This window comes from Parasteatoda tepidariorum, chromosome 3 (assembly GCF_043381705.1).
Source record: "Parasteatoda tepidariorum isolate YZ-2023 chromosome 3, CAS_Ptep_4.0, whole genome shotgun sequence".
NCBI classification, from domain to species: Eukaryota; Metazoa; Arthropoda; class Arachnida; order Araneae; family Theridiidae; genus Parasteatoda; species Parasteatoda tepidariorum.
The window spans coordinates 8,442,244-8,467,097 of NC_092206.1; the positions used below are offsets into that span (position 1 = coordinate 8,442,244).

General features: G+C 31.2%; 2 protein-coding genes and 1 long non-coding RNA gene across 7 annotated transcripts in view; 1 reads left to right on the forward strand and 2 right to left on the reverse strand.

The window, feature by feature from the left end:
- LOC139425115 (uncharacterized) overlaps positions 1 to 24,854 on the forward strand; it is an 82,909-nt gene that overhangs the window by 24,802 nt on the left and 33,253 nt on the right. Inside the window, exon 2 of the long non-coding RNA XR_011636342.1 lies at positions 11,815 to 11,980. This is a non-coding gene — a long non-coding RNA (uncharacterized lncRNA). The remainder of the gene's footprint in view (positions 1 to 11,814; positions 11,981 to 24,854) is intronic.
- LOC107445273 (degenerin-like protein unc-105) overlaps positions 1 to 24,854 on the reverse strand; it is a 36,235-nt gene that overhangs the window by 7,506 nt on the left and 3,875 nt on the right. The window contains exons 1-6 of one of the 4 annotated variants that reach the window (XR_011636341.1): positions 11,807 to 16,652; positions 9,798 to 9,918; positions 6,951 to 7,075; positions 5,543 to 5,664; positions 3,715 to 3,875; positions 664 to 762 (exon numbers count right to left, since the gene is read on the reverse strand). Coding sequence is in view for 3 of the 4 variants with exons in the window: in XM_043051480.2 (XP_042907414.2) it covers positions 664 to 762; positions 3,715 to 3,875; positions 5,543 to 5,664; positions 6,951 to 7,075; positions 9,798 to 9,918; positions 11,807 to 11,898 (720 nt within the window). In the remaining variant the exon portion in view is untranslated. Of the gene's footprint in view, positions 1 to 663; positions 763 to 3,714; positions 3,876 to 5,542; positions 5,665 to 6,950; positions 7,076 to 9,797; positions 9,919 to 11,806; positions 16,653 to 24,854 lie in introns of those variants that run through there. The other 3 variants (XM_071178306.1, XM_043051480.2, XM_071178307.1) reach the window with 3 other exon arrangements.
- Positions 18,705 to 24,854, reverse strand: part of LOC139425114 (toll-like receptor 6) — a 7,198-nt gene continuing 1,048 nt past the window's right edge. For both annotated transcript variants that reach the window (XM_071178299.1, XM_071178300.1), the window contains exon 2: positions 18,705 to 21,978. In XM_071178299.1, coding sequence (XP_071034400.1) covers positions 18,938 to 21,976 — 3,039 coding nt within the window. In that variant the 5' untranslated portion in view covers positions 21,977 to 21,978 and the 3' untranslated portion in view covers positions 18,705 to 18,937. The remainder of the gene's footprint in view (positions 21,979 to 24,854) is intronic.

The following is a 24,854-nucleotide window of genomic DNA, read 5'->3' on the forward strand; positions in this document are numbered from 1 at the left end:
TGTATATATATATATATATACACATATATATATATATATATATATGTGTGTGTGTGTGTGTATCATGTGTGTGAGCAATCATTAGGGAATACTCTTTATATATTAATAGAAACTTCTGAATCATATACGATAGAATTTTGCAGCTCAACATGCGAAGAAGCGGTGGCATTTAGAATTTTAATTAAAATCGTGGAAATGTTAGCGAAAGAAAAGAAAAACAGAAAAAGTACAAGGCACCGTAAAATTTAAAAAAGAAATATTATAATTTGAAAAAAATGAAAGTAATGATTACTGAAAATTATTCTATTTTTTGTTTTTCTAGGTATTTATTTATTTTAAAATTTTAAAAAATTTCTCTGGCAAAAAAAATTTTTTTTGAAAAATATTTCTGTTTATTTATTTTATTTTTTAAAAGCGTTTTATTACTCAATAATCTTGTTTTAATAAATCTGAAATAAATTCCTCTGCTTTAATTAGATCTGAGAGCTATCAATTAGCAACGATTCGCCCAATTATTGCTGTTCCTGGATCAATCCGCACTAATTCAATTTGAATCTTTTAAATTGATTTTTTAAGTTTGAATCGCGTAGTAAAATTATTTTTAAAAAACATTTATTTTTTTGAAAAAAAATATTTTTTCTATGTAAATTATTTATATCATACCTTTTGGGTGATGGGACCTTTTCCTCCATTTCGCGTCCATTCTCCCATGTAATCTCGACACATACTTTTGTAAGGTGGGGGCAACATTTCAAGGCTGGTCTGTCAACAATAAAGACAATGTATAATGCATCTATATTTAATAATAAATAATATTCGTCTGGTTTCCACGCATAATTTTAATCTTATGCTGAACTTAAATTTCTCGAAATTTCTTTTTTTTTTTTTTTTTTTTNTTTTTTTTTTTTTTTTTTTTTTTTTTTTTTTTTTTTTTTTTTTTTTTTTTACGAAAACCTTTTCCTGAAAGTGATGCGAACGAATGTTTTGTCAAATTGAGAACATTATTTTCCTTCGTTTTAGGACACGAATTCTTCTAATTCTGGGGAATAGGCGTTTCGTCAAAAACCATCATATGATTCCGTGAAATGTCTAATTGAACGAAATACAGCTCGCTCATGGATGGCTGAATCGTCTAAGGTTGATAACGAGCCGTGGTGGCTCAGGGGTGGCTCAGGGGGCTTTCCATTGAAGTGCACCGGGTTCGAATCCCAACGATGGCTGGTCGATACGAATTCCGTACCAGGCTCGTTGGCGTAAAAATATTCTCAGTGGTTGATGGATCATGGGTTACAGTCCTCTTACCGCCAGAATAACCGTGAGAGGTTTTCGTGGTTTTCCTCTCCATGTAACGCAAATGCGGATTAGTTCGATCAAAGAGTTCGCCACGAAGGCAAATTTCTCCCACTACTTGATCCAAGAAATCTCTTGTCTTCTGGATTGGGTTCAAAATTACAAGGCTACGGAGTTGAACATTCGTAGCCGTAAACTAAAAAAACTATGTCGGCTGATCAACGACGGCTATAAAATAAAGTAAAATATAGTTGATAACACTTCATTTCTGAGAGTTTTAGGCTATATTAAAATGGGGGCCATTAATTTGTCATTCTGACACCATAGGTGCCTTACCACAAAATTATTTCAATATGTGGCTGGTGAAAAATATTCAGTTTTAATTAGTTTAAAAAGACTACACTGCCAAGCATTTTACTTGTTCTAAATTTAATAGTAAGCATTCTAAATTTAGGACGCGAAGCATTCTAAATTTACTAGTGCAAAAAAAAAACTGAACATTTTAGTCTTTTTTTAATGCAAGGCCAATGTCGCTATCACCGTCACTAACTTTCATATATCCCTCAAAGTTACCTTAAAAGGGAATAACTACAAACATGGAAGCTTAATATTTCATACCGCTTAATAGACCTCATTAAAATGTAAATTTCAAACGCAGCGGTTCCCAACGAGAAGGTGATAGTCCCTCAAAATTTCGCAGTTTCAAGGGGAAATGAAGTGATAGTTTTGTTAATTTCTTATGATCTGATATATAGACAATGCTGTTGATTTGCACTGCAGATTCCTCAGTATCTTTAGAAAATAAATTTAGGGTATGATTCTGGCGAGAAGTTAAATTTATTTTGAAGTCTATATAGTTTGTTTGGTGAAAAAGTGTTTGATGCTTTGCGAGATGAATTTCTGGAACTGAATTTTTTTTCCCAAATTAAAGAAATTTTGGCGAGAAATCAGACACAAAACATTGGTCTTTTGTGAGCCAATTTAGTCCACAAGAGACAGTAAAAGAGACATTGTTTTCATTTATATCGGCTAACCTGTTCGAGTCAGCTTCCCCTTTGCATTATAATTTAAGATCACTTATTAAAGAAATAAATTTGAAGTTGAAAGTGTGGTTTTGCCTTTAAAAGCGTTATCCCGTGTTATGCAAGAAGAAAAATAAACCCCAGGCACCCTATTAAACAAAAACTGACGAATTACGTATTGGTTTGCTACACTAGCCTTTTTCCCCCCTCTAAACTGAAGTGTTATTATTTTTTCGTTTAAATAATTAGTCCATTTATTTAAATAAACTCTGAAAGGATTGATGCATCAGAACTTTTCGTGCTTTTATTGTCTAATTATTAAAACGCTTTAAGAAATAATCGAAATCTGAATAAATTTAGTATATTTATGTTTCGAGTTTATGACGGAGAAATAATGAAAAAGCAATAATGAGTAATATTCTCTTATCTGATTTAAAATTTCCTTCGCTTCAAAAATAAATAAATAGCAAATAACAGTCGGCGCTTTTCAAAAATAGGTACCCATTTCCTAGATTTGCCAGACGTGAATGAGAAGAAACGAAGTGATTTGAAATAAAAAACATAAAGTTGTCAACGAAAAATGGAACAATAAAGGTGAGAAAAAAGACTAGAAAACGGTAGCCGAGGGTGAAAAAAGATGAAAAACAGAACAAGAAAATCCACAGGGACCGAGAACAGAAAATCTGGGTAAAATGCATTTGCAGGCCCTTTGGAGAGTACCTAATGTCGCCATCAAGTAAATCAGCATTCATATGAATAAAACAAGATTCCAGGGCATCAAGATGAGTTGCGGTGAAAATAATTTTGAGAAAATTATTTTTTTACATTTCTTCTTTGTTTTTTAATAATCTAGTAGTAATTAAAAAAGAGGAATGGGTCACAATAGGTTGGGTAGGTAGGTAATTTATTTACGTCGCACTAGAGCTGCACAATGGGCTATTGGCGTCTGTCTGGGAAACATCCCTGAGGATGATCCGAAGACATGCCATCACAATTTTGATCCTCTGCAGAGGGAATGTCTTTGGTAGCTTGACGACATGCGAGTGCGAAGTCAAACACTTTATCGTAGAACAATTTAATGAGGATCGATGCCGTGCATCCTTGATCCCTACGCAGGCTGCCCCCCTGCATGCTTCTGCAGTCAGTGATGTTTGACTTTGGTGTTCTACTGGGAACCGTATCTTTACGATCAGTCCACTGCTGGATCCACAATAGGTTGGGAACCACTGTTTTAATCTAAAGAAATTGTTTTTAATACTGTGAATAATGTTTAAAAAAAACTTAAAAAGTGTGCTTTTCCAACAAATTGTAAAGCGCTTCTTAGCAGAGAATTTTTAATTAATCCCTCCGTTTAATTTTTCTTTATAGAATGTTATAAGCATGATTTGTAGCAATAACTTACCATAGATAAATAGAATCGATAGATACCACCTAAGTTCAAAATTCGACCATCACTCATGGGCGATGGTACATGGTAAGGTGAATGAATACTAATCTGTGCTCCCCTCGATAGATGTTCAGGATGATATTCATCTACCTCAATGTTCAAAATAATACGAATCACTGTAATGTTAAAACAAATTCAGCGTTATACACCTATACAACCTAATAATATTCAACCTCAAAGTTCAAAAGAATACGAATCACTGCAATGTTAAAACAAATTCCGCGTTATACACCTATACAACCTGATACTCACTTGAGAATATATTTATGTAAACATTGATATATAAGTTCTCATTTCAGAGATTTCACTGTTTTACGTATCATAGTGCGCGATTCCCCGTAACTTGGAAGTAATTGCGCATGCGCAACTAAGTTAGGTGTCGGTGAAGGGTGCATTATTAATTTTCAAAAAAAGTAATAAAATAGCTAACGAGTATGCGCAGTTACTTACGTGCGGGATAATATGCAAAATGGCGAAAAAATCCCCGTTAAGTAGAAAAAATTAATTAAAATGCGTGTTTCAAGTGAACTAAAAAGTAGAAAAGAGTTTTCGATTATTTTACTTTCCGAAAACGAAAGAAGAGCTAACTGCAGTGATAGAAATTTCGTACGAGAGCGGTAGGCCACAAAAATGAAATTATTTCTTCCTTTTGTATTTCATTGAAAGAAGTAGCTTTGAAATTTTAAATTTAATTTCATTATTTTCTTCTCTCTAGCTGTTAGTTTGTTTAGTATAAGGAAAATGGTCTAAATTCGTCTAGCGTTAAAATAACGATAAATTTCTGCTCTCAACATTTATGAAACTTAAAGCTTAATAATGTGAGAGCTCTGTATAATATCTAGACAGAAATTAGTCAACATTTCGATTGTTGATATAAATCCAATTTGAAACGGCCCGAAAATGATTGTAACTTCTTATTACGTTCTAATCGAAATTATTCAATAAAATTTAAAGATATTTTACGATAATTCTTAAGACAAATTTAAGTAAAATTATTTAAATGTTTTTTTTTCTATAACGCCAGGCACTGAACTTTCGTTCCTCGACTTAGATGTCAAAAGTGTTGCTCATTTATCGTTACCCGGTGGGCACCTGTGAACCAAAGCCCCCAGAGGCGAGCATCATTACCCATGCCATACTACCACAGAAGCCCGTTCATAGGGTGAGCCACATTCACACATCACACAGAAAAAACAATCATGCCCTGAGCGGGATTCGAACCCGCAGCCATTGGCTTCGCAGTCATTCACGATAGCCACTCGGCCACCTGATATAGGCTCCTAATGTCAAGCAGTCACAAAATTTTATTATGTCACTTTAAATTCAGTAAGGTGAAAAACTAATGCAAGTGTTATCTAATGTCCTATTAAAATAAAAACATATAGTTTGTCTAAAGTAAGAACTCCCCTAGTCATTCGTATGAACCAGTGGCGGTGACTATGATAACGAGATATATTTTAAGTAGGCGTGTGGGGTCACTTTTTAGGATTTGGCTCGTGTCAGCGAGAAAAAGGGAATCTTTTTCTTCGGTCTACTGTATTAGCCCTATAGTGAAGAGAAGCTATCCTCCTTAAAATGCGCTACTCTTGTTTCCATTGCAGCAGACGGCTTCAGACTTTATGGCGGGGGGAGTTCTTACCGTAGACAAACTATACATTTGTAACCTTTTGATAGATACTTAAATGCATTATTTCTCCAAGTAACAAATAAGTTGATATACATATTTATTTAAGATTTTCATGCTTAGGATCTTCTAATAGTTAAGAAATTTAATAGTGTTTACCTGTAGACACAGGAATGTAACGGGGTGTTGCATTAGGTTGACCATACAATGAATACATCACAAAACAATTAAAAGGTGTAATATGGGAATGACTTAAGGCTTGTATTGGAATGTGTTCGCTTCTAAAAAAAACAAACTAATCATTAAGCCGAAATCATAGATAAAAAAAATATTAATGAAACATCTTTAATAACAATAGAAACTTTAATAAAATAGCAACCAAGCATTTAATTAGTTGTGCTTTTTATTGGTTTATTTTAAAACTTTCAAAAGTATCTATAGGCACTGAAAGTATTATTTTTTAACGATGTAAGAAAAGAAAAAAAATCTATTTCATTGAATTTGAAAGACATTTGCGGCCTGAGAAAAAAACTCTTGCTCTGAGGTAAAGGTATTTAAAGATGCACAAATATTATCAATAGCTTCTTGTATAAATTTTTACAATCGCTTGATAATGGGGGCCGGGATAGCCTGGTCGGTAGGGCGCTGGGCCCATATCCAAGAGGTCGTGGGTTCGATCCTCGCCGGCCGAAGACTCCCCGTGTAGTAAATGGTGTCTGATGCACGTTAAATCTGTCGAGTCTCAAAGTCCTCCATGTTCCCACAACAAATCAATACCTCTGGGGGTACTGATCCAGGAGTTTCCTTGTCTTCTGGATTGGTTCAAAATTACAAGGCTACGGAGTTGAACGTAAGTCCTGTTGAACGTGAAACCCATGAAATTGGGTCGGCTGTTCAACGACGGTTATAAAATAAAAATATAAAATCGCTTGATAACAATTTCAACAAGCATTAATCTGATTTATCTGAAAAAAGCTGATTTATTCAAATAATTAAAACTAAGACTTTTTTCATTTTTTAATTGGTTCTTTATCTAAATAGCAGAGTTATGAAATACACGAATCATTTCACCAACTCACCATTATTTTCAATATTACTGTTGATTTTTAGCGTAAATTTTGCCAAAAAATTATCGCTTTCACCAACTTTTAAATTTAATGATAAAGTTCGTCAACAGATGGCCTTTCTGTCTGAAGAAGAACTATAAAGCGATATTTTTAACTGCATTGTCAAACCTTTTCCGATTGCGGCCTTGCACGAGCTTCTGTAAATTTTTTCATCAGACTGCACATTAGTGCCGCAAGTGATGGTTAGATTGAGAGCATTGTTTTATAGTTTTTCTCAGTAATTAGCACCATCTGTTGACAAATTTTAAAATTAATTAGTTACTTGGTCTGGAAATTTTCTGGTTTCTAAAGCAGAGCGCAACAAACATTGCAATCACATTGTTTTTCGTTCATAAATCGTTCGTTATTTATGGGAGAAAGATAAGATTTCACATTAAAGGTCTTAATTGCAATAATTAAAAAAGACAGAGTTTTAGCAAAAATAATGTTGTTTTTTTTACTTGCACTCTTCTTCTTTTCCATCAGTTTCGATAGTGCAACCAACTAATAAGTTTTGGAACTGGTGCCCAAATTCTTGTCGTTCGGTTCTCGTCAAATTGTAATCAGAAACAGGATGCATTGGAAGCTAAAATGAAATATAAATTTACTCAGCATATAATTAGTAAAACACGTCAACATGACCGTTAGTATAGCGTTAGTATGAAATACGCTTATATGGTTACACCATTAAAGTTAAAAATTGTCAATGTATCTTAAACTGTCTAGTGTTGCAAAGATTTTTCTTTGAAACTTTATTTTAAAAAAGTTTCAGCAAGTTCTCATATTTTTCTAAGGAATGAATGTTGGCGTGGTTCGTTACTCCTCTAAATACATTAAGTTAACAGAATTAAGATTCGGTCGTGTGTTGGCAACAGATATTTTCTTTTAAGATAACGTAAGTGACGTCATCCGTGCATATAATTATGGAATCTGTATATAAGGCATGCATTGTTGTAAGCATGTGTTCTTGTCTTGTCTTTTCACTATGTCACGTCACTGTGTTGTTGTTTCCGGTGACGTACCAACATTTTTGTTATGCTGTATTTATGTTTAAATATCTTCAGTTGTACGCTGTATCGAGATGGTACTGTATGAAATAAAGAAATGTTTAAATCTTCAAGTTTCTTTATGTGAGTTAACACTTTCACTCACTACTGTGCTACTCCGCTAACGCATCAACAGTTGGTTATGGGCCACGAACCCACAAACCTTTGGTCTGGAATATAGAATAAATAGACTAATAAGGAGTGAAAAGTGGGAATAAGTCTTCAATTTTCAATATGGCTGAGTCTACTGATGGAACAGTTTTTGCCTTTCCAAAGCTCGGAGATTTTAATTATGGACGCTGGAAAATTAATATGAAATGATCCTACTTTAGATCAGTTATGGTTAAACTATCAATATCGAACTACAAGTAGCTCGCGATCGATTTTATTTCTGCATTTCTACTTGAATATTACACCTCTGGTAGGTAGGGAGTCATTTTCCACGTTAAAGCTCTTTTTGTCCAGCATATATTAATTTATGTTTATAAGCAATAAACTAAACGCATCACTTTTAAAAAATAAAAAATGGTAATTCTTCTCCTGGTAGGATTTAAAAATGATTCCTTAGTTCAGAAGTTTCACAAGTTTACTTTTTTAGGCTATACAGAACATGATATAAATATTATAACTCCTTCAGTCAAGTACGATTATGGCCACCATATAAAACCGGGTATAATAGGTAATTTAGGTATTTATTAATATTTCCTTGTAACTTTTTGATTGCTATGGGCGCATATATATATAACCAGCGAAAACCATTGGTATGGCTTATGAACGCAAGTTTGAGTCTCACACGAGCCATCGATTTAGACTATGGATGGTTGACAATGTAAAGCTAAGTGCAAATGGCTCTAGGGGTTACTTATGGCCTATAGGCGCAAGTCTGAGTCTCAACGAATTGGACTATGGATGGTTGACCGTTTAAAGCTAAGCCAAATGGTGCTAGGGCCTATAGGCGCAAGTCTGAGTCTCACACAAACCATCGATTTAGACTATGGATGGTTGACAATGTAAAGCTAAGCGGAAATGGCTCTAGGGGTTAAGATTTTTCATAACACATCCGGATTACTAATTCCGACTCATTTTTCCGCCTAAACTTGAAAAAACACACCAACCAAAATTAATATACATTTTAATGTTTTTAATGTAACTCGTTCTTTCAATGTAACTTTTAATGAAGCAAACAACAAATGAATTCGGAAGACTTCGCAAGTTTGCTATGGTGCGATTCAAAAAATAACGAACAGTGCTATTTTACACAAATATAGTAGTAGAAGACAACACTAGTAGACTAGAAGACAATATAGTAGAACCAAGTAGAAGACAACACTCATAACATGGATAGCCTTACACTTTATTTATGCTGTGATATTAATTTCGCTAAATTTATTTTGGGCTCACGACCTGTAAGAATTTATTAATTACAAAAAATTCTTATGAAAGGTAAAATTACGCACTAATTTAAGCACAAATCACACTAATAAAACTTCCTAGAATATTAAGCCTGTTCACACATCGCTTCGTAAGCATAACATAAGCGGAGGGATACACTGGAAGTTTTCTAAATTACTTTCGGTTTTAGGAAGTTTGTTATTGTTTGCATTCAGTCAGCCATCCATAGGCACAAATGCGTAACTATTTTAAAGCATAAACATAGGTGGATAAACATTATTGAAAATACAAAATGTTTGCATCACTTTTAGAGTGGATAAAATAGTAATAGTTCTTAGATTGTGCACTATAATATCATGTCTAAGTAAGTTGCTGACAAAATCAATATAGCGTGAAAAAGTATTCAGTCAAAAGCGATCGCATCAATATTCATCAAAATGGTATTTAGGGTAATTCAAGTTAAAAAAATTTCCTGTTTGTAAACCTTTGAAATTAAAATATTTGCAACCAATGAAATAACAGTATTTAAATGCATTGAGTTAAAATCAGAAGGAAAGCATTGGCATACAAATTTCTCTCAATGCTTGAACCAGGAGTTCCCTTGTCTTCTGGATTGGGTTCAAACTTACAAGGCTACAGAGTTAAGCATAAGCAGTCGCAAACCCGAAAAAAATTGAATCGGCAGTTCAATGAAGGTGATAAAATAACAGGCTTTAGATATAGGATTAAAAGAAACATACGAAACATGGAACTGACAAGCAAAGATAACATATGATAATTGAAACAATGCAATTCCCTTTTAACGTCAGCATAAGCATTCGTAAAATAAAATATTTATTTCAAAATTAAAAAATTTAAAATCGTACTTACCAATTTTGACTTATTTCCAACTAAACGACAATATTCAGGGTATAAAGTACAAAGCTTGGGATGCCTTCGTATATTTGAACATTTGTGGGGAAATTTTTCACAGTAAGGACCAATACGAATTCTGAAATTAATTAGAATAACTTTACCACATTTCAATCACCAATTCAATGCATCAGAATTTATTTTGTAAAAGTGACATTTAATGCATCTTATTTTATACCCCTCCTGTTGGCAGCTTTCCTGTCCTGCGGCAAAATTGTTGGGTTTTCCAACAGAAGGAAATTAAAATAAAGAGTTTTGACGTTTAGAGAAGTAAAGTATTTAGGTCCAACCTCAAGAACTCACCACTTCGCGGTTCCCCATTGACCCCGCTACAAATTGGCTATGTAAATGTTAAAAGATGTAAAAAAAGATAAGGATCAGCAAAAATAATACAGCGTTCTCTTTTTCTCTCTTATTTTGTGAAGTATACGGAAACGGTAACTGTACTGATACGGAGCGGTACTGATAACGGAATTAAAAAACAACATTTGTAACGCTAAAAAGTGTAAGTAAGTGAAAGTGTAAGTGGAAGTAAACGCTAAAATCAATAAAAGGAAGCGTTTAATGCATGATTAAAGAACAGTACGCTAAAAAAAAAACCGGACCACGCTGATTAATTTTTGTTCTAATAATCGGATTTCACATTTTAGGACTCAATCTTAATAATTCGAGGGAGTGTCCTCAGATATCCTAATTAACTATGTCAGGCGATATTTTATGTTACAAAATCAGGCACAAAAACTCACCTTTTCTGAATAAACATACCCTTTTTTCAACGGATTCGGATTTCTAACCCCCAAAATAGTGGCCGCAATCTGGGAAATAGGGCCCATATAGTTTGATCAGGAGAGCGATACGACTTTTTTAAAAATTTGATATCTCAGGAACAATTCAACCGATTTCGCTCAAATTATGTTATTTTTACATGCAAAATTACACATTGTAAAATGATGTAAGAAATTTTAGATCTTACTATACAAAATGTGTTCGACTATTATTTAATAAAATAATTAGAAATAAGACATATTTACTAAAGATTGTTTTTCCCATGAAATTATTTCTGGAAAAAACGAATTTTACAATTGAGTGCAAACATTTTTCAATTTGCCTAAGTTCTCAAGGTATGGCGAGGAGTAATTCAGATCATAAAATTAATTTTAGTAATTTATTAGATTAATTAATTTCTATTTATTCAGGTAATAAATAGCTATAGTCAAAATTTTAAAAAAAAAACCAACAACAACTTGAAATTACTTATAAAAATATCGTTCAATATCATTTAGCAGTTTTACACATTATCCAATTCGCCCCCGTTTGTTAAATTTTGAAGTAAGTGTTAATGTTAAAAAAGAAATAAAATAGTTAATGAACATGCGCAGTTTCTTGAAAACGTACGCACAGAATCATACGTAAAACTACTAAACTCTCCATAATAAATTATAAAAAATATTTGACTATCATACTCATTCGGTGTAAGATAGTAACAACCTAAAAATCATTTATTATTAACTAAATTTTTTTCTTATTCAGGTTATAAATATCAACAATCAAAAGTTAAGCAACAACCTATATCTACAAAAAATATCATTTAGTAAAGAATTGAATTTCTAATTTATTCAGAGTTTCAGATAAAAGCAATCCAAAAATCTTTTAAAAATGAATTGGATCTAATCAATTTTTCACTTGTTCAGATTGTAGATAAAGATGATTTTCAATTTTCGAACATTTTAGAACTACTAAATTTTAGAATGACTAGAACAATTTTAGAACAACTGAATTTAAACTAATTTAACTGTAACTACTATAACAATTTCATAACTACTAAAAATATGGTTTAATAATGAATTGGATCAAATGAATATTTTACTTAGATAAAAATACTGAAAACTTTAGCAGAAACAAATACAAATGAAATTGTTAAAGAATTTCATGCATTAAATAATGAAAAAAGTAACAGAATTTCTTACTCGTTTAGATTGCAGATGGTGAAGGCGGGAAACATAACATCTTGGGGTTGCTCTACATTCAATTCAACAAATGAAGGATACTCTAAGTACATTTCAAGAAATTTTTCACTCTGAATTAAAAATCCTACAATTAACAGTATTCTCAAAAGCAGTCTAACCTTTGATCTCCAAAACGTAAGTTTTTTGTATTTATTTTTCATTTCACTTAGAAATATAATTCCTTCTCTTTATTGGATAAAAACTTAGCTTATTTGCTGTTTAAAAAACAATTATGAAATATTTTATAGATATTATGTCTAAAAATTAATTTTCATTTCAGAATAATTCTTATTTCAATCGGGTTAGGTTTTGTTTAAGTTTCAGAGTTCATCCAATTCAGTTCCATTTCGAAATTATAATTTGAATAATTGGAAAATATTAGATTTTATGACAAAAGTTTCTACATTCATCAATTTAATTTCATTTCAATGTTTAAAGTTCATACAAAACAGCTGTTCTGCAATTGAATTTCTTAGTAATTGATATTCTTTAGATTCATCAATAGGTTTCCATGTTGCACTTTTCTTTCTTATTTGTTTTTAGAAAAAAACTCTAAACTTTAAAATTAGAAAAACGAAAAATAATGTTACCGAAAAATAATGTTCACATGATGCGATTGCCTTTTAAAGCAAATATTTCGAGGAAATTTGAGGAATTTAGAAACTAAACTTCGACGAAGTTCCATTAAAACTCTTCACACTTTAAAATAAATTGTAAAACTGTAGATAACGTTGTCGCATAAAATCCCAATGCTTTGATCAGTTAATGATAATGCATATTTTTTTCCTTGAATAATAAATTCTTATAATTTCAATTATGAATGTATTTATTTTTTGCACGATTCGATCAAGAGCAAATTAATGTTATTCCATCTATTCAATTACCTATTTCAAAGTTCATGGAAATATTTTATCATTGTTTAGACGTTCCATAGCCAATTTCTAAAATGCTATAGCTATTTAATCCATAAAATCTATAACTTTCAAACAAATAATGCCAATTACATTTGTCACATAACCATTTTACAAAAGTAAGTAGTTCGAGGCTTTCAAGTTCTCACTTTTGAGTACTAAAATGGAACGCAAACGATTTTCTTCTAAAATATATCAGCATTATTTTAGAGCATAATTATCTTAAAAACTTGTTCGTAAATTACCCCACTGAAATCTAACATCGGAACAAAATACACCAGTAATTTAAATTCGTTCGATTAATTTTTTTTTTAGTAACTAGTTAATTAACTTTACCCATCACGAGAATTACTACTCTACTTCTTTTCATAAACAAGGTATTTATTATATCTTTCCCCGTTTGTTGATGCCAACGAAACGAAAAGATACAAAAACAAGTTTCCAATGTGGCCTATACTATTTACGATAATTTATTTCGAAATAGATAATTTTATAGAAATATGACCTTTTTAAATCATCGACCCTAAAAATATATAATGGGTAACAAACATTCAGCCAGTTAATTCGATACAATTCGATAATGGAACACGTGTTCTCTGAAAGAAAAAAAAAAGGTTTTCGTGTTATTTGTTCTTATGTAATTTTGTGTACAAACTGGTATTTATTTTATTGCTTTTTTGAGTTAATGTTTGAAATACGTAAATAAGGGCAGGCGATAAATAAACAATTTTTTCAACAGGTTTATAAGTAAAAGTTTATTTACTTTCTTTACACTTCAAATTCGATTGCAAGGAATATTAGTGAACTATGTCTACACTTCAAATAAACATAACTGCAACAGGTTTTAAAACATTTTCATAACTTGAAAAATATTTTCGAGATAAAATCCTAATAATGGAGCACATTTTCTCTGAAAAATAGTAATAAAACGAAAACAAGTTTGCTTATTATTTGTTCTTAAGTAATTTTATGTACAGAGTGGTATTTATTTTATTATAGTTTTGAATTTACCCTTGAAATACAAACACGAGGACATTTTTTGAATAAACATATTATTTTATCAGCATCATTATAAGCCTTTTTATCTTCATTTTATATTCGATTATAGGGAATATATTTAACAGAATCACAGATTTTTTTAAAGACTCATAGATTAGGGTAATGTGGGGTAAGAAAGGGTCAATACGATTCGAAGACCTGTTGCTGCAAAACTGTTTGATCTAGAAACTTTCAGATTTAATTAAGATATTCACTGTTTAGTTGCATTCGATATATAATATCATTCATTAATAAAATATTCGATAATATTTTTTTATAAATGAATTTTTTTCTTAAAAAAAGTTACATTTCCATGTCCTACACAACTAGTGGTACGGGGTACTTATGAATATTAGAATTTTATAAGGTAAGACGGGGTACATATGAATACTAGAATTTCATGGGGTAAGACGGGGTACATAAGAATACTAGAACTTCAGTTAAAAAATAGCAGATATTATTTACAAGACAATTTACAATTTATAAGACAAGATACAATTACAAGATACAATTTATAAGACAATTTAAGAATCGAAACGGAAACTAAGAAGCTAGTAGCGAATTCAAATGAACTTACACATACAGGTATCTTTTAAAAATGAATTAAAATATCTTCGTAATTTTTTAAAAATAATTCATTTTTTTAAATACAATTCTTAAATATTTTTAAAACATTTTATTTTTATAGAATTAAAAGAATATATAGGAATGTTCATTCATCCAAAAACAAATAGACAAACTCTTTCAAAATTTGATTAAAAAAAATAATGGATAAATAACTTAAAGTAATTAAGTTCTATATAAAATTGAGTTAATTGTTTGTTAATATTAATAAAATTACTAAAAGCTTCTTTGTTAATTTATATTTTTATCATATGCAAGCTCATGGTTAAAAGTCTGTGCAAGTGCAAAACTGGCAAATCATGTTTCTCTCTCTCTTTTTTCAAAAAATAAATATAAATTTTCTAAAACCATTCAAATTGTATAATTAAATACTAAACCTGATTAATTATAAACTTTAAATTATCCAGTATAATATTATTACCTTGCACACATCCATTTTCGGGGAGACCTTGGTAACTAACAAATCAAACGCGCTTTAACACTGCAGTAAGAACGTGTCTTAAATAATCCCTCTATTTACGTTTCTAATTTAATATGCGTTTCTGTTTCTATATTTTGTAATCTGGCAATCTTATTACGAAAATATTTTAAATCATTCTCGAAAGATTCCGGTGCGTGTAAATTCATTTGAATTCGCAACTCGCTTTTTAGATTTCGTTTTGTGTTTTGTTCTATATTTTCTTTACATTTTATTTTCTGTTAATACATTTTCGACTTACTGTGTTCGATTTTCATTTTATTTTTTTAGTGCTCCTCCCATTATTGTATTGATATATTTTGCTTTGGCTATATTGATACAATATTAGAAAGCATTCCTTTTTGGCAGATATAATCGTGTGGGCTCATGAAGTGATTATATCATTTCATTATTTTGTTTTCCGGGTTTTTGATAAATATATAGGGGAGAGGGGGGCACATGTGAACAAATTCTCTTATTTCTTCATTTTTTGAAAAATATCATCAATTTCTCACAGTAAAGAAGTCCATATGTTTAAATAGTCTTTTCTTTGTCTTATGGAATTTTTTGAGATTTTTCAATAAAATATTTCTTTACTTTATGATATTTTAGAAAAAGGACTTCAATTCTGCGCATGTGCCCCAATTGGGGGCACATGTGAACATGCCTGGGGCACATATGAACAAGATTAAAAACACAAAGCAGTTATCATATTTCAAAGAAAAAATTCTTTAATATAACAGATATAGATACGCATTATACTAAAGGAGTTGTAGCTTACTATGTGAATTTAAATTGTACAACAGTACTGTCAATAAGAAAATAATTTTTCAGCTGTACAATAATTTTTCCGCTGTTGGGTTTTTCGCAACTTCATGTTCCTCAGGAGTTGTAATGGGCCTTTTTCTTTCTTCTCTAATACTATGTCATGATTTTTTTTCATATTTTCTATCTTTTCATTTGTAGCTTTAGCAACTCTATCTTTCTCAGGTGTTAATATGCGTGATGCGCGATCAACCATTTAATAATAAATAAAAAAAACTAAAGAAAAAATCAATAAATTAATTATGGAAAGTTAAATAATAATAATTTTAAATGCATACATATTTTTTAAACTTATAATATCATGAGGATAATAATCGTAATACTATGTAGGGGCACATGTGAACTGCTCACATCTGCCCCAGATGTTTTGTTCACAAGTGCCCCATAATCATTCTTAAACCTAACTTGAAAAATAAAGAATTTTTAATTGTGTAAAAAAAAAAAAATAATTGTCATAAACTTACCTGAATGTTCATATAATGGTCTGCAATAGTTAATTTCAGTTTATTATTTGATTTATACTATGCTTTCACTTGAAGAAGCGAGTGATTATAATATATACAGCACCAGCTGATACAAAGAAATTGTCAGAATAGAGCCACAAAATGTCTCATTCTTCTGAAAGTTTTGCAGAGAGTTAGGACTAGTACTGCCATCAATTGAAAATTTTTCAAGATTTTTCATTTCAAATCATATTGGTAAAACATACCATGTTCACATGTGCCCCCCTCTCCCCTACTATTATTATTGTTGTTATTTTTCTAGATATTTTTTTAAGATTTTTTAAAAAATATTTTAATAATTTTACTTCTTTTCTTTTCATTAACCTTTATTTTTCCATGGCTTCTCTGCATCGCTTAATTATTAGTTCTATATTCTTGCAGCTTATGCGAAATAAATATCATTTTTTAATTTTCTTCGTTTTTTCTCTTTTTTTAATCCTTTTTGTCTGTGTGTATATAATATATATATATATATTTCTTAAAATTTAAATATTTTTTAAATTGCATTATTAAATATTATCAAATACTCCAAGTCCTTAATGTAATGTTTGAAATTCGGNTTACTTTCCTACTATATATATATATAAACGAATTACTTTAAAGATTTTATAAACTCCTTTGCTTTCTCCACAATTAAAAACAATTTCCCCTTGATCTTATAGGAGGCCAGTTTTTAGTTGAAATTTAATATCATTCACTGGATGGGAAAAAAGCCATTAAAATTGAAAAGCAACAGGCCAGAACATCCCTTGCAAGTTGTATTTTTCCAAAACGATTAATTCTTAAGCTATCATTCATGGTCATTTCTATCGATTTACAATCCAAATGTATCGATTCCTCCGTTTACAAATTTGAATTAATTTAATGTATTTAAATTTAACCACCACGCCTGAAGCTAATAACATAAACTTGAACTTAACTATTATTCGGAACCTATGTTGAATTTTATTTAATTGAGTGAAGGTCCCTTTTTTCGAAGGGTGTGTTTACTGGCAACGTGAAATAAGCCAATAGGAATTCACGAAATAGGGGTGTGTGGTTGTAGTCGTGGATACAAAATATTGAAATACAGATATCTAAAAATTGTTTTCCTTTCCTGGAAATAACTGATATTACATTAGTAATTTATCGTTGTTTATTTCTTAATGTTAAAAATTATTACCTTCTTCACCTATTCTATTTTGTTTTTTTCTTCTTGTTTACTTTCAAAGTCGCGTTTTCTCTCATTAATATTCATGAACGTGTATTGTTAACAATTAAATAACGCAAAATTGATTTTGGTGTTAAAAATACCTTGAAAAAACAAAGAAATGCATCTGAATATATATATATATAAAACAATTAAAATATTTTAAATATTTAATAATGCTAAAAATGCTACAAAGATTTAATGTTTTTAAGAGTAGGTTTCAATGCATTTTAGTAATTAATTTCAAATTTTATCATCATCACACAAAGCAATAGCATAACTTAATAAAAAAATGAAAATGCTAGTGCTCCTTAGTTGAAGTGGAAGAAATGTAAACATGTTTTAAGCGCTCGAATACGATGCTTCTCTTCCGGCTAACACTGCTTAGGTGATGAGAACAGAAACAGGTTGGAAGGAAGAAAAAGCACAGTATCCAACAAAAATAAGGAACGAAATTATTGGTTAGTGAGCATAGATATGTATTTTTCGGCTACCACTGTCCCCGAGGTTACCGTAGTTTCTCTTATTTTTGACCCCATAAACTTCCCTTTCATATTTCCATGATCTAAACTGCTTCTTTTTTCATCATTCGCGTTGTGTCGTCACGTCAGGATAAAGAGTGATTATTTTTGAGAGATACACGCATTTGTTTCTTCTTCTAGATATTATTTTTTTTAATTGCATAACTATTACATAAAGTAAAACGCTCTTAAGAAAATGCTCTTAAAAAAGGGATGTTTTCGTGGTTTTCTTCTCCATGTAACGCGAATGCGGGTTAGTTCCATCAAAACGAAGACAAACTTCTCCCAATACTTGATCCAGGAGTTCCTTTGAATTCTGGATTGGGTTCAAAATTACAAGGCTACCTAGTTGAACTTTAGTAGTCGTAAATCCAAAAAATTTGGTTCAGTTGTTCAACGACAGTTATATAGATAAAAGTAAAAATGTTTGGTTCACTAAAGCAGCAGATGATAGCAATTCAGAATTATAAGATTTTGCGTTTATTATCAATTTTTTCGTCCCATGTTACTGCCTTTTTCGACCACTAATGTGCCTAAATAACCCTTCATTAAACTTCTTTTCTGAAAGATAAAATTAAAGTAAATAGAATCTTATTTAGATTTTTTACCTAAATTAAATTCGATTTTTTGATGGTAAGTGGGGAAATCGGTGGGATTCTTCAAAATTGGACCTTCTGTAAATAATTTATCATAATCTTGAACTTCTATGCTTAAAATTTAAACCAATTTATAAATTCTGTGTTTATTACTTCAAATAAACTTGATCAAATGAACAAACACACAAGAGAAAATAGCTTTCCACTGTCTACTTCTCATCTTGACCCCAAATACCCTTTACTGTTACATCCACATTTATGTAAACAAAACTCTTCTTTGCTAATGTTTTTTTCTGAAGTTATCAACATATTGCAGCGCAATTCATAGGTGGGAAAATAACTTCCCATTGGCGTTTAAAAACTAACAAACTGGTGGGAAGAACACTTCCCACGACTACATTAAAGGTTATCAGACACCAACTGCAGTCTTATATTTCAAAACCGGCTAACTCGTATTCATTCTGTGGTTGAGTATTCCCTAAAAGTTTTCTAATTTTCTCCCAAAACACATGTTGATCCGTTAAAGTATCGGGCCACAATATGCAAGTTCTCGTTTTTTCCAGGTACTTTAAATGCTTGGTGTAAAACTTCTTATCCACTTTCTTCAGCTTAATTAAGATGAGACAGTCTCTCGTCTCGTCGAAAAGCCTGTGCTGAGCCATGTGCAATTCGAACATGCACCACTCACTCTTGACGAACTCTTCAGTTAAGATCAAAATTACTTTCCTACTATTCTCAATGGCTTCTAGAATGTTCTCCGTTATAAACCTCCCTACCTCGAAATCTCTATCGTGTATGCACAGCTTCAGTTTTGGATCTTGTCTCTCTAAAGCGGGGATCAGGGACGATGCAATCCACGATGTATCGTTCGAATTGTACGAAATGAACGCGTCATACTTGTACACCCTCTCAGATTTTCTGTTGCTTGTTCTTCTCTCTTTGAATTTGGATTGCACGTGAAACACCCAGTATCTAATATACCACCGGAAGCTATAGCAAAAGCATGCCACCATAATAAAGAATATGCTCCCCACGGAAATTAGAACAATAAAGGATAGGCTCAATAGTTTTTCGAATTCTGAGCAATCAGCGAATGAAACGACTACGAGAGATTGGTCTACCAGTTTATTTGGCAATGAGCACTTAACTAAATCTATACCCTTATTAATCGAATACGGTAATCCCATCTGTATAGGCGTTGATTTTAGAAATGCCTGAAATTGGCGCAAACCACAGTTACTGCAGTTGAAAGGATTTCTTGAGATGTCGAGGTAGCTCGTATTTTTTTGAAATTCTGACAGCATAGTCGGTGTAACATAGTCAATGTAGTTCTGAGACAGACCCAGGGTGTTGACCGTTAAGTTTTCACCAAAAATTGGCTCATCCCAAGGGTGAATTTTGTTCTGCGACAAAATCAGAAGTTCAAGATGGTCAGTAAAGTTGAAGATTCCTTTTGGTAGTTTCTCAATTCGGTTATTGTTTAACAAAATAATAGTCAGTAATGGTGTTTGCTGAAAAGGGTTGAGTTCATCTGGTAATATTAAGTGATTATTTGAAAGATAGAGATCTGTCAATTTATGCAGACCAAATAAAGTTGCATTGCTTAAATATCTAAGACGGTTGTGTGACAGGTCAAGGATTTCCAAAGAGCCGAGAGTCTCAAACGCATAATCTTCAATAGCAACCAAATCTACGTCGCTTAATATCAATCTTTTCAGTTTATGCAAACCGAAAAAGTCATATCTATAGAGAGTTTCAGGAAACAAGTTTGAGGTGAAATCAATAAATTCTAACTCTGGAGTATTCTTAAAAGCAAATACACCTGATATTTCAAACTCTTTCATTTCATATCGCGTTAATTGACGGGACAATTGAAGAATTTTCAAACTTCTTGAAGAAGGTACGTTAAACCTCAGAAAATTATTTCCAGAAAGGACCAGCACAGTCAAATTTGGAAGCTGGCTGATGAGATCATTATCAGTGATCCTTACAGAGCATTGATCAATCCATAAAGATTGAAGCGATGGTATATACGGCAACTTATGAATTTTAATAAAATAATTACGTGAAAGATAAATATGCTGAATAGATGTATTTTCTAAAAACTTCAGAGATTCAGAAGGAAAAACATTCAAATGAACCCATTCTTGTAGAAATAAATACCTAATGGGGGCATTCTTTAGACTGCTTGTAACATTAGTTAAAGCCTCTTCATTAAGGTAATTCACTGATAAATCTAATACCTCAAGCTTCGTTAAGTGTTCGAAAGCACCTCTCTCAGCAATGCTCATGGTAGTGTTAAACAGATGTAATTTAGTAATGTTGCTGTTGCTTAGAGGTTTGAGCTCATTTTTCCGAATTCTAAAAATTCTCCAGTTGTGGTCAAGCACCAGAATTTCCAAGTGCTTCAGTCCTTCCAAAGCATTTGCCACAACTTCGATAGTTATGAACGAGTTTTTGCTTAGATTTAAATATTTAAGATTCGAAAGATAACTGAAAGCATACTTTACGGCCATTATATTATTGTCACTCAAATCAAGATATTGCAGACTTTGAAGTCCAGTAAATGCTCTTGTTATGAAACGGTGCTGGTTGTTCGATAATCTCAGATACGTAAGCTTCGTCGAATATGAAAACAATGGCTTTGTCAGTGTAACTGTCGGGCTGTCCGTAATTTCTAGCCTTACAGTATTGTTAGGTAAGTATTGAGTTAAGGAGTATATAGACACATTTTTGCAAGAAATTGTTAATTCATCGTTTTTATCCAAGTTGCATTTAAAATGGTGGGTAAGGATGTAAAACGATGAAAAGTCAATGTTTAATTCATTATGAGTGACAGTGTCATGGCTGATATTCATTAAAACTGAAAATTTTCCACTTGCAAAGTTTGAGTCGAATGGATCGTCATTAGAGTCATTGTTTTTAAGTACCTTTCGAATATCTTTTAAGATTTCATCGAATAATCGAGAACTGTTAGCCGTCATAATCGAAACTTCATCCAAAGTTGTGAAATTATGACGATTGAGAATTGTTATATGTAAAAAAGTTCCGTTTAAATCGAGTATTGGTGTATTTTGACGTGTTGCATGATTTAAATTAGAATCACCCGTCTGTAGAAAATTTCTTAAAATCGTATTTTTATCCGATAACATCTCGAATTTTCGGTCAGAAGACAGTAAACTTGTATTTTGTTCAATAGGCATCAATGAAATATAGTTTTTACCAGAAGGCAATGTTGCAGTGTTGTTTTGCTCTGGAATCAATAGCCTGGTTCCGTTTTGCTCAAGAAACAATATTTCAGTGCCGTTTTGAAGAGAAGACGGTGATGTAGTTCCGTTTTGCTCAAGAAACAATACTGCAGTTCCGTTTTGAAAAAGAGTCGTTTCTACAGAAAGAGTCTCAAATCCTATAATCAGTTGAACTGTGAGTAGTAACGAAAGAAGAATCTTCATCTTCATCAGCTCCATACCTGTAATAAATTACATAAATATTATATAATGCGATGCAGTTCTAATTTTCAGCGAATTTTATGTCAAATATTATTTATTTTCCTTTTAACTTGAGGGTCCAACTCCTTTTCGTTGTACCCGCTAAATCCCTAAACTGCAATTCCAGTTTTTTTTGGATTGCTGCGCAATTCAAGCTTACTTCCCTTGCTCATTAATCTGATTCTATTTTTAAAACTAAGTTTTAAATACATGAAACATGTGCATCCTATGAAAACTATGATTTATATACATTTTGGTACTTTTACATTTCTGCTGACTGTAAAAAACCTATTACCAGAGTATCTATTTATATATATGGTGTATTCATTACCACAATAACCTGTTGTACCTATTAACATATTTATTAAGTATCCAGTGGTTGGGTGATTTTTTACGGCTTTCCGAAACGAAATAATGCCTACATCTCAATCGTATAATGTCTGAGAGCCCCCCAAAAAAGAGAATGAAGAAAAAAATAATTCAAACAAAGTTTTGATTTAAGTTTATTAGATTTTAATTTTGATTTAAATTTATATTTAAATTATGACTATTATAAATTCAATTGACTACTTAACTTCAGTCAACATAGGGAAGCATAAAAAATGGCTGGCTGTTCAAACAATTTGCATACCCAATTGTAAATTTTAAATCAGTTTGGAGATACAACGAGGAATTAAATTGAATTAAATAACGAATTAAAGGACATCACCTTAGAAAAAACATGGCTTGAAGATTCATTTGTGGTAATGGAAAATGGTTATGGTAATGGAAAAGGTGTGTCTAAAGGGAAATAATTTACATTTAAATTAAATGTGAGTTTTGTTTTCTTTTGTACATGTTGAGTTCTTTTTTAAGAGAAGTTCTTTTATTATTGTTTTTCATGCTTATGCTGCTCACTCGCTTGATATTTCAGTCCATTGTTGCCAACACGAAAAAGTAATTTTATCAGTTATTTAACATTATACGCTTTAGTGTTGCATATAAGTCCTTCTCGCTAAACTCGTCAACTCCCGAAATTGCTTTGGCAGTTTCTTTTGGATTGCTCCGCAATTCGAGCTTGAATTCGGTCACTCTTTGGGTATAGTTTGTCTAAAGTAAGAATCGTCGGGACCCGTGGTAGAGACGATGGTATATCGAGGTATAGCTATTTCAAGTAGGGCTGTGGGGTCACTGTTTAGGACATGTTTTGGCTCGGGTCGGGTGTTTCCATAGCGACAGACGGCCTCAGACTTCGTGGCGGTGGGAATTCTTATCGTAGACAAGCTATACATCATTTGTTACCTCGTGATAGATACTTAATTGCATTATTTTTCTAAGTAACAAATAAGGTGATATACATACATATATATATATACATATATTAGTTAAATTCTTTATTAACATTTTGCCAAATGTAATTTGTTTATAAAACTTGAAACACGTAAAAAAAATTAATTTTAATGAGAATATAAAAAAAAAGTTAGTAATTTTTTAAAAATATTTTATGTAGCACTTTAGTGTTTCTCACTTAATTTCTTTAACTATTAATTAGGTAGTTATAGGGAAGGTCAAACAAGATGAATGGAAAAAGTTTTATAAGAAAATAAATGCTGAAAAGTAATGATCCAAAAGGAGTATTGTTTAAGTTTATGAATTATTTGAATACACAATTTCAAGAAAAATTCTTATAATTCTTTTAGGTTTAAGGAGAATTCAAATTTTTCTAAAATTCATTAGACATTGCTTTTCGAAATTTCAGACTTTGTAATTTTCAGAAGATTATATTAAAGTTTCGAATTTTTATTAAAAAATAAAAATAATATTTAACACCATTAGCCATTCATATGCTAAAACTATTTTGTATAAATTACCATAGTATGTTGAACTTGCATAATAAAACTCAAATGACATTTATATTTTAGATTGAATATTTATTTACAGCCCAATTATTTTATTACTTATCAACACTTAGTGTGCGCTAATATCTATTTACAGTCCAATTATTTTATCACTTATCAGCACATAGTGCGCACTAATATTTATTTACAGTCCAATTACTATTTTATCACTGATCAGCACTTAGTGTGCGCTAATATTTATTTACAGTCCAATTATTTTATCGCTTATCAGCAGTTAGTGTGTGCTGTAAAATTAGTTATATTTAATATATTTCATTTATCATATTGCTTTAAAACATAAATAGGTCAAAGATTTAATTTCCTCATTTCCAGCTTAACGCAAGAGAAAAAAGTGCTTAATTTTAACTTATAATACTTGGTGTAAATAAGAAGTATGTAATATATTTATCCAATAGTATTTTAATTTATAGTTTTTATTAACTTTATTGGCGGAATAGATTTTTTTTTGTTTCACTTTTGAAGAAAAAAGGAAAAGAATCAAATTAGGTTTTCAGGTCAGCTATAAAGTGGACTTTGTTTAGATTACGGAACGATTTTCATAACAAAAAAATTGTTTTGAATGGAGATATTTTTTACTGGGTTAGACTATGAAAGGAAAAATGAAATTTAGTATTTATTGAGTCATTTACAAATCAATATGTTTTTAGTGTACGTAAGAAGAGCTACTTTCTTGTTTGGTCAAAGCTAGTCTATTTTTTTGGCATTAAAAAGCTTTGTGTTATTAATAACATGGCTGCTTAAATTGTAAAAGAAGCTTGTTGGCTGGTTTGTTTTGTAAAATGTATCAAATGTGTAGAAAAAGTGTTAGATATTTTTATGAAAACACGATCACTTTGTTTATATTTCTATTGAAAAGTTGCGATTTTCCAAATTTCAAAATAGTAAATACTAGTGAATTATAGCTTCACGTAGCGCATTTATGTAATTTTTAAACTTGTGAATTATTAAAATTATTATAT